Genomic DNA, 10332 nt, shown 5'->3' with positions numbered 1-10332 from the left:
CCCAGGCTGGAGTGCAGTGGCATGAACACGGCTCACTGTACCCTCAATCTCCCAGGCTCAAGTGATCCTCTCACTTCAGCCTTCTGAGTAGCTGGGACTACAGGCATGCGACACTATGCTTGGCTATTTAAAAAACTTTTTTTGTAGAGACAGGGTCTTAGCATGTTGCCCAGTCTAGTTTTGACCTCCTGGGCTCATGTAATTCTTCTGCCTCAGCCTCCCAAAGTGCTGGGATTATAGGCATGAGCCATTATGCTCAGCTGATAATCAGTTTTTTAATACTTTGGAGTTGATAAAATTTTTTTTTTTTTGAGACAGAGTCTGTCTCTGTCGGTCAGGCTGGAGTGCAATGGCGTGATCTCTCGGCTCAGTGCAACCTCCGCCTCCTGGGTTCAAGCTATTCTCATGCCTCAGCCTCCTGAGTAGCTGGGATTATAGGCATGTGCCACCACACCTGGCTTTTGTGTGTGTGTGTGTGTGTGTGTGTGTATTTTTAGTAGAGACAGGGTTTCATCATGTTGGCCAGGCTGGTCTTGAACTCCTGACCTCAGGGTATCCACCCACCTTAGCCTCCCAAAGTGCTGGAATTACAGGGGTGAGCCATCACCACACCTAGCCTGGAGTTGATACAATTTTAAAAATGAGGCCGGGTGCGGTGGCTCACACCTATAATCTCAGCACTTTGGGAGGCCGAGGCCAGAGGATCACGATGTCACGAGTTTGAGACCAGCCTGGCCAACATGATGAAACCCCATGTCTACTGAAAATACAAAAATCAGCTGGGCGTGGTGATGCACATCTGTAATCCCAGCTACTCGGGAGGCTGAGGCAGGAGAATCGCTTGAAACCAGGAGGTGAAGGTTGCAGTGAGCCAAGATTGCGCTACTGCACTCCAGCCTGGGTGACAGGGCGAGACTCCGTCTCAAAAAAAAAATTAAAACTAAAATTAAATAAAAATAAACATAAAAATGAATCACATGTCTATGACTCTTAGATTCAATTCCATTTATAGTAGCTGGAAAATGTCCATTCTTAATAGTTGAGCTCTCAGAAGATTCAGTAACTACATTGTTCACTATGCTCTCAATAGTTAAAAGTCAATAGCAACTTAAAACTAAATAGTGGTACATCTATAAAATGGAATACTTGTTATCAAAAATGATGCTACTAAGACAGGTAGATAGTGATGATATATTTAATGGCAGGGCAAGTAGCAGATTACCAAACTATGATCTTGTTTTAGTGAAGTTTTACAAAGTATAGGAAAAAACATTGACAGACTGAGAGTCTAGTTTCTATAAATGAACAAGTGCTTCATGAATAATGTAAGTTGTAATTTTAATGTCAAAAAGTCCTGGCCGGGTGTGGTAGCTCATGCCAGTAATCCCAGCACTTTGGGAGGCTGAGGTGGGCAGATTGCTCTGAGCCAAGGAATTTGAGATCAGCCTGGGCAATGTGGTGAAACCCCATCTCTACTAAAAATACAAAAAATAGCCAAGTGTGGTGGTGTGTACCTGTGGTCCCAGCTACTTAGGAGGCTGAGGTGGGAGGATCACTTGAACCTAGGACGTTGGGGCTATAGTGAGCTGTGATCACACCACTGAACTCCAGTTGGGGCGACAGAATGAGACTCTGTCTCAATAAAAAACAAACAAACAAAAATCCCAGAAGCCCTTACTTAAATCTGTTGTCAAAGTATGATTCCTGGAAGAAACTTTAGAGGCTGGATGCAAGGAGTTGTGCAATGACTTTTACTGGAATACAGACATTTGTGTAACTCAAAATATAACTGCTTTCAGGAATATGGCTTTATCAACTTTCAGTTTCTTAATGAGGTGACTACTATGTTGTTTTTAACTAGTGCTGTGCTAGAGCCAGCTTGTAGAGACTGTTAAAGAGCCATTTTTAAAGCAGCTATGATGGGAGTATTTATACCACAGAAACTGGCAAATGCACAAATTAGTCCTGTTCCTTTCCCCATTCATCAGCAGGCCACTGTTTTTAACTACTTGAAAAGGATGATGAATGAAAAACTTATTAAGGTTCTTATATATGCTCATCAGAAAGCATTTCTACCCAAGGAAGGTCTTAAACCCCTAGTTTCACCCTCCTATAAATCCTTCAACTCCTTACTATGCTCAGTCCATGGACCTGGAAGAGACTCCCACTCAGCCTGGCCTGGCCTGTCTGTTTTGCTTCCCTGACTAGGCTGAAATCCCATCTTCAGCGGGACCACTCTCCCAGCTTCCCTTGCTGATTTCCTCACTTCCACATAACCTACCTCTGACTCTTCAGTTCTCTCCGAGCTTCACATACGCTCTGACTCTTGGGTTAGCTCACCAAATCTACTCACCTCTATTTCTCTGACTGCTTCTCCCCCATGAATGACCCCAATACCTGCTTACTTCGGCTGGGTCAACCTAACCAATCTATTTTTCTCTGTTCTTGCTTCAAAGCCATATACAGGCTTTTACTCTGGGAGAGAAACTACATGAGAAGCTTCAGCTTCACCTGTGCCTTCAGTCCTGCTCGCTGTCTCATTCCTGTTTGACCTTGACTGCTTTATCTACTTCTCTCTTCAAGCTCCACCCCAGGCCTGCTCATTTCACTAATACTTCACAGGGAAGTTATTTTATGTAAACTCCCTCAGTTTCTACTCCTTCAAGCCAATGTGTATTAGTTGACTATAGCTGGAAAAGTTTCTCTGACTTTATTCTACAAAAACAAGGAAGGGAGGGGCCGGGCACAGTGGCTCATGCCTGTAATCCCAGCACTTTGGGAGGCCAAAGTGGGTGGATCATTAGGTCAAGAGATCTAGACCATCCTGGCCAACATGGTAAAACCCCACCTCTACTAAAAATACAAAAATCAGCCAGGTGTGGTGGCGGGTGCCTGTAGTCCCAGCTACTTGGGAGGTTGAGGCAGGAGAATCACTTGAATCCAGGAGGCGGAGGTTGCAGTGAGCTAAGATTACGCCACTGCACTCCAGCCTGGTGACAGAGCAAGACTCCATCACAAAACAAAAACACAGGGAGGGAGGAGGACTCTGTCCCTCACTTTTGCTGCATGCATAAAATTATTCTACTTCTCTTTTACTAGTAGGTTTCTTCAAACAGAAATCTCTACCCACTGTCTCCACAACTCTGCCACAACAATCTAGTGGGTGGTATCTATGCCCAGCAAACTGCCTTTTGACCTAACTCTAAAATACACCAGTCTTTTTCTAGTGCTTATTCTAGATCTCTGTGCTGTACCTGACACTGTGGACCAGTGTCACATTAAAATCCTACCTTGGGGCTGGGCGTGGTGGCTCATGCCTGTAATCCCAGGACTTTGGGAGGCTGAGACGGGCGGATCACTTGAGGCCAGGAATTCGAAACCAACCTGGCCAATAAGGTGAAACCCTGTCTCTGCTAAAAATACAAAAATTAGCTGGGCGTGGTGGTGGGTGCCTGTAATCCTAGCTACATGGGAGGCTGAGGCAGGATAATTGCTTCAGCCCAGGAGGTGGAGTTTGCAGTGAGCCAAGATTGCACCATTACACTCCAGCCTGGGCTTCAGAGTGACTCTGTCGCAAAAAAAAAAAAAAAAGAAAGAAAGAAAAAATCCAAGTTGATTTGATGATAATACTTTTATATGGTTTACCCTCTGCTTTGGACTGTTCTTTACAGTCACTCTACTTTGAGAAACAACCTTTTGGTCTCCCCCTCATTCTCTTGGCTATAACTATTACTATGTGCAAATAACCACCCAATTTATCTTCAGCCTGACTTCAACTTCTGCTCACAGTCACCTTAGAATAAACACACTGAAGATTTAAAAACCTTCTACTCCAAACTTACTCTTCTTCCTATGTTAATGATGTTATCACCTACTCACCTGCTTAACTAGAAACCTGAGACTTCTTTTTACTTCTAAGCATAAAATGATTCTCCAATGTGCCTCCCTTCTCTATGCCTTGGTTTAGGTGCTTTTATCTCGCATATGGATTACTTAATAGCTAACATTTCCTTTCCTAGTGTGTAGGGCTCCATCTTAATAGAGCTTGAAGTTACCAATCCCCTTGGAGGATCTGCTTAGAGTACTTCAACTTTATGTAAACCAATTACATGACAATATTTTATGTCTTATAAATACAGAGAATGAAGCAAAAGGAGATAGAAAAGGGTCGAGTTTTTCCCTCCCAAAACCCCCAATGATTAAGAATTTTCCATGTGTAATCATGTGTACACTAACTACCCATAGTTTTCTCGCACAATGCATTTTTTTCCTTAGCAATTTCTGAACAGAAGTTTGTTTTAGTGATCTTACCTAAATCTACCCCAAGTTTCTCAGGGAGGACTCTGGGGATGTTCTCTAGTAATCCTCCACCAGTAATATGGGCAAAGGCTTTGACATGTCCTGAACGTAGGACAGGTAACAGTGAATGGCTGTAGATTCTGGTTGGCGTGAGAAGTAAGTCCCCTGTATGTTGAAAAGAGAAGATAAAAACTTAGCCTATGAATAGAAAAACCAAAACATAAAAATCAACTCTGGAGAATGACACCAGTTCTACAATAATGATCACGTAGCAAACCAAGGTAATTCACTCCCTTTTAGCTCTAAGTAATGAGAGACTAAAACCACTAAATGCTTCCTCAGACATGTCCAAGCAGGACAGTTTAAACATGAGGGAGTTTACCTAAAGTCTGGTCACCACAACCATCAGGTGCTGGAGAGGAGTACTGGAGGGAAGATTTTGTCACGATCTTCCTCACAAGGCTAAATCCATTGCTATGAAGACCAGATGAAGCTATTCCAACAACAACATCACCCTCGGTGATTCTTTCCAGGTGAGGGAGTTTCTGATCTCGCTCCATGGCACCAACGGCAAACCCAGCTAGGTCATACTCTCCAGGGGGATACATGTCAGGCATTTCTGCTGTTTCACCTCCTGGTGGGATAAGACAAGAGCAAACAAATCAGAGTATTTATAAATCTGTCTAGGAAACAGTGGCACAGGCTACTCTTAACATGAACAATTAACACATGGCTATGTACTGCAAACATTTAAGAAAATGTACTCTACCAGCTGTCTAACAGAACTTTCCACCAAGCAAGATTTCAGGAGAAATAGCACTCGTTTCCACAAAGCGTGAGATTAGGTAACACCTCTGCAAGCATGTATGCAGCCTCCAAACACCACTGCTTTCACAGAATGAATGCTCAGTTGACTATAACATCATTTCTATAGCTGTTTAGTTTCAAAATTGTTTCATATATATTTGATCTTTAATCAGTCCATTTTTCAGCTGATGGTACAGCCTTAAAGAAGTGACTTAACCAGGACTGCTCAACTCCAAATACCCTAGCTTAAAAAGTATAGCATTTTACTTACAATTATATCACGTCAAGATGTAAGGTATAGGCAGACTCCAAATTAGAAACTGTGTTTTACATGGTGGTTGAAAGGCAATTTTTGTTTGTTTCAAACTTTATTCCCAGGCTTCTTTAGCTTAATTAGCTACAAAGAATAAATTGTGGGCTGGGCATGGTGGTTCACACCTGTAATCCCAGCACTTTGGGAGGCTGAGGCAGGTGGATCAGGTCAGGAGTTCGAGACTATCCTGGCCAACATGGCCAAACCCTGTCTCTACTAAAAACACAAAAATTAGCCAGGTGTGGTGGCTTATGCCTGTAATCCCAGCTACTTGGAGGATGAAGCAGGAGAACTGCTTGAACCCGGGAGGCGGAGGTTGCAGTGAGCCGAGACTGTGCACTGCACTCCAGCCTGGGCCACAGAGCGAGACTCCATCTCAAAAAGAAAAAAATATATATATAAGCAAAAACTGAAAAGAGCTGCAGTGTCCAAGGGGAATGGGGCTTAAAATATTAGAGATCTAGATTTTATCAGATCCATAAACAATTTTAGAAAGCAGTTATCATGTAAAATAGCAGCTCCTAGTTACTTCACATTTTTTCTTCTTCAGAAGTTGACTCAATTCAGTTTGCCTCATTCTTAGAAGCCTCATCAAAACTCTCCACAAGATCTGGAACTTCATCATCATCATCCCCTCCAGTAGCAAGTAGTGCTTTTCCATCCACAGACTGTTTGGGCACAGCTTCAGTCAGTCTCCTTAAACTAGTCAGACTGTCTGCACCAAGCTGGTTTAAGATGCTGGTAGCATTTCTGTCAGCTGCTTTGTCTCAGCATCGCCTGTAATGGTGAAAGTGTTTACTGCCCCAGAGAAATGCTACCAGCATTTGAGGGTTGTTAAAGTGGATCACTGGTCCTTCATTTGTAAACATACTCGCCTCTTCAATACCAGAGATATTGTTTACCCTTAACTTCTTAAGGAGAACTGAAGTTTTTGTCATCTGCTGTAGCTGAGCCACTTTCTTTTTGTTCCTTTTCCATCAATACGTAATTGTGCCTGCAGTTTGGTTGTTTCTTTCATCTTGTCAGAGTGGAAAAGGGTCACGTGGAGGACTGGGGTGGTGCTCAAGGGGTCTTGGGTAGACCAGCTGAGATTAGGTGCACACATGCGGGGATGCAAGATGGCACAATTTCTGGTTTAAATGGTCATATAAAAGAGGCAGTTTCTTTGGGAGGCTGTGATGGGCAGATAGCTTGAGCCCAGCAATTCAAGGACCAGCTTGGGCAATATGGCAAAACCCCATCTCCACAAAAAGTACAAAAATTAGCTGGGTGTGGTGACACATGCCTGTAGTTCCCAACTACTTGGGAGGCTGAGGCAGGAGGATCCCTTGAACCCAGGAGGTCAAGGCTGCAGTGAGCTGTGATTGAACCACTGCACTCCAACCTGGGTGACAGAGAGAGACCCTTTTTTAAAAAAAAAATTTAAAAAAAGTGGTTGTTTTGTTCCTTGATCAACCTATAGATTCACTTTGCTGAAATATTTCATGTATAGTTAAAGATACTTCTATAAAACTTGGGCATATATTATTTATGTCACTCTATGGAAAAATTTGGCTTTAGTTAAGACCCGGAATGCCAGGAACCCATCTGCCTCTACCGTAGGGCCAATAAGGAGGAAATAACTCCTAGACCTGTTTGTTGAGGAGGCTACTGAGACTGACGCGGATGTCAAAAGGTGGCCAAAAATTGGGAAGAAAGATAAGGCCTGCCTGACAGTTTAGAAGTACAGGTCTAGCGGACAAACCCTTGAGGTGGGCTTTGAAGGTAGCAGGCTCTAAATTTAATTCAAGTAGTTTTACCTATATTTCATTTGCTGCATCTTGTGATATGTAGTCTCCCTTGCCAGTTACATTGGCACCAATCACATTTTTACATAGGGCTAAAAAATACAATAAGAAAGATATGTTATTGATTAAAATGGCTGGTCATACCAAGAAGAGCACATCCAGCTTTTCCACAAGCTTTAGCAATTCCAGCAACAACGGCTTCAGTTACACTGAGGTCAAGTTTTCCACAGGAAAAGTAATCAAGGAAGAAGAGGGGCTCTGCTCCTTGTGCCAGAATATCATTAACACACATTGCTACCAAATCTTGACCAATGGTATCATGTTTGTTGCACAGCTGGGCAATCTATATAAGAACAATATAAACATCCACATTAGGGAATAAGTTCAAAATTGTATCTTATCCATTTGGCTAGCTGCTCTTAACACCTAAAAACAAAAGAACACGAAATTCTGACAAGCTGCTTGGTCTAAAAGTATCCCTTTTATCCTCTAAAGTACCTTTCCATCCAAATATAATCTAAATAATAATTTGTTATTAGAAATGTGCAGATATTTTAGCCATTTTACATGGTTATTTGGTACGGTCCTTTTTAGCTCATATTATGTCAAGAGAAGAAAAACATATATTTGACATACAGTAAATTTCCTCTTATCTTTCATAAAAGGCCTTTATTCACAAAGGTGTCTGATTACCTTTAGTTTAGTTCCAACGCCATCTGTTCCAGAGGCCAGAAGGGGATCTTTGAAACCAGCTGCTTTTAAATCAAAAAGACCAGCAAAACCTCCAAGATCAACTTTACAGCCTGTTGGAGAGGAAATTAATTACTTGCTACATTTTAATAGATTAAACATGTAATTATTTAAATGTCTACTAGTTTAAAAAAATCAGTATATTTAGCAGCCTGAGACATACTTCTGGAAGAAATAGATGACTGGAACAGCTGTTCTCAGAAATGACATAATCAAATCAACTGGGAGAATGTAATCATTTAATAGATTAACATGTAACATATTAATACAATATGACATATAATATGTTAATATGTTTATATAACATATAAACATACCACTTCTTCATAAGAATGGTTGAAACAAGAGATGCCCTTCCTATAAGAGACTGCACTATGTGCTCAAAGAATTGATTAAGAAAGTAATTAAATAGTAAAGGACCAGCCAGACGTGGTGGCTCACGCTTGTAATCCCAGCACTTTGGGAGGCTGAGGTGGGCGGATCGCCTGAGGTCAGGAGTTCAAGACCAGCTTGGCCAACATGGTGAAATCATGTCTCTACAAAAATACAAAAATTAGCTAGGCATGATGGTGGGTGCCTATAATCCCAGCTACTCGGGAGGCTGAGGCGGGAGAATCACTTGAAACCAGGAGGCAGAAGTTGCAGTGAACCGAGATGGTGCCATTGCACTCCAGCCTGGGAGACAGAGCAAGACTCCATCTCAAAAAAAAAAAAAAAAAAAGAGTAAAGGAGCATACATATCCTTTTGAGTTTAACATCACAGATGATAAACACTTTCCTTAATATTAAAGACAAGAAAGCAGAAGACTGGGTTTGGCTTAAGCGGGGCAAAACTTACAGTAACCAAATATTACTTTGGAAAAATTCCTGTTAAATATAAAACCCAAATCCATTCACAATATATATCAACGTTAATGAATTAGCAAAGTATAGGATGACTGACCTGATCTGGAAGTGGCTTTTGCTAAAGGCTGAATTTTCTTGACCAGCATATTTCCAGCTGCAATGTCTACTCCAGATTCCTTGTAAGTCAAACCCCTAAAGAATTAAAAACAAGTCATCACCTAAACACCAGGGAAAATTATTTTAATCTTAAAATATTATTTAAAGCAGAAGGTATCCCCAGTGATTTTCACATCCCCTAAAGTGCTGAAAAATTTTTAAAGTCAGTGCTTGGGCCCCATCTATACAGATTCTGATTTAACTGGTCTAGGGCAGGCTCTGGGAATTGAAATGAGTTTGAACAATCTCCCCAGCTGATTTGATTACATCATCCCTGAGAACCGCTATTCTAACTCAATCACCTATTTCTTCCAGAAGTACTTCTTTTTTTTTTTTGAGACGGAGTCTTGCTCTGCCACCCAGGCTGGAGTGCAGTGGCCGGATCTCAGCTCACCGCAAGCTCCGCCTCCCGGGTTTACGCCATTCTCCTGCCTCAGCCTCCCGAGTAGCTGGGACTACAGGCGCCCGCCACCTCGCCCGGCTAGTTTTTTGTTTTTTTTTTTTTAGTAGAGACGGGGTTTCACCATGTTAGCCAGGATGGTCTCGATCTCCTGACCTCGTGATCCGCCCGTCTCGGCCTCTCAAAGTGCAGGGATTACAGGCTTGAGCCTCCGCGCCCGGCCTTCTTCCAGAAGTACTTCTTACAGGCTGCTAAATATACTGATTTAAACTATTTTTTTATTAAGGTAAAATATACACAACATAAAGTTCAGCATCTTAACCATTTTGAAGTTCAATGGTATTGAATACAATGATAATGTTACGCACCCAGCCCCATCATCCATTTCCATAACCCTTTATCTTGTAAAACTGAACCTCTGTCCCAATAAAATAACTCCCCATTCCCCACTACCCCCAGACCCTGGCAACCATCTATTTAAAAGTAGACATACTGATATTTTGCTATAACTTTTCTCAGTTTACTTTTGGTATGAACGAGAGGAATGCCTAATCAAGTCAAAAAAATGAAAATCAGGTTTGTAAAAACTGTACACAAGTATCCCTAAATAAACTGAGTTCTTAATTGCAATAATATGTAACTGTATCTGTTTCCTAATAGCTGAGGACTGTAAGAAACACTATGACAAAAGCAAAACCAGGCAAAGATATTCAGTGCATCATCCTTCTGTATAGGACCTACAAGTCGGAGCAGCACATTTAGAGATCAAATCTGTGAATGACACTGCAGATTTTGTAGTCTTGACTTGCAAAAATGAGAACTCTGGCCTGCTGGTATGCAGTGATACATGAAGAAATAGGTGTTTTATTAAAAACAAGCTGCCTTGGCCGGGCGTGGTGGCTCAAGCCTGTAATCCCAGCACTTTGGGAGGCTGAGACGGGCGGATCACGAGGTCAGGAGATCGAGACCATCCT

General features: G+C 41.9%; 1 protein-coding gene across 1 annotated transcript in view; it reads right to left on the bottom strand.

The window, feature by feature from the left end:
* GART (phosphoribosylglycinamide formyltransferase, phosphoribosylglycinamide synthetase, phosphoribosylaminoimidazole synthetase) overlaps positions 1-10332 on the bottom strand; it is a 45966-nt gene that overhangs the window by 8852 nt on the left and 26782 nt on the right. Inside the window, exons 11-15 of the mRNA XM_011950059.1 lie at positions 8900-8994; positions 7900-8009; positions 7351-7549; positions 4682-4933; positions 4312-4464 (exon numbers count right to left, since the gene is read on the bottom strand). Of these exons, the coding sequence (XP_011805449.1) occupies positions 4312-4464; positions 4682-4933; positions 7351-7549; positions 7900-8009; positions 8900-8994 (809 nt within the window). The remainder of the gene's footprint in view (positions 1-4311; positions 4465-4681; positions 4934-7350; positions 7550-7899; positions 8010-8899; positions 8995-10332) is intronic.

Source organism: Colobus angolensis, unplaced genomic scaffold (assembly GCF_000951035.1).
Source record: "Colobus angolensis palliatus isolate OR3802 unplaced genomic scaffold, Cang.pa_1.0 Scaffold300, whole genome shotgun sequence".
NCBI lineage: Eukaryota > Metazoa > Chordata > Mammalia > Primates > Cercopithecidae > Colobus > Colobus angolensis.
The sequence above is the reverse complement of the archived record's forward strand: the minus strand, read 5'-3'. Positions and strand labels throughout refer to the sequence as shown.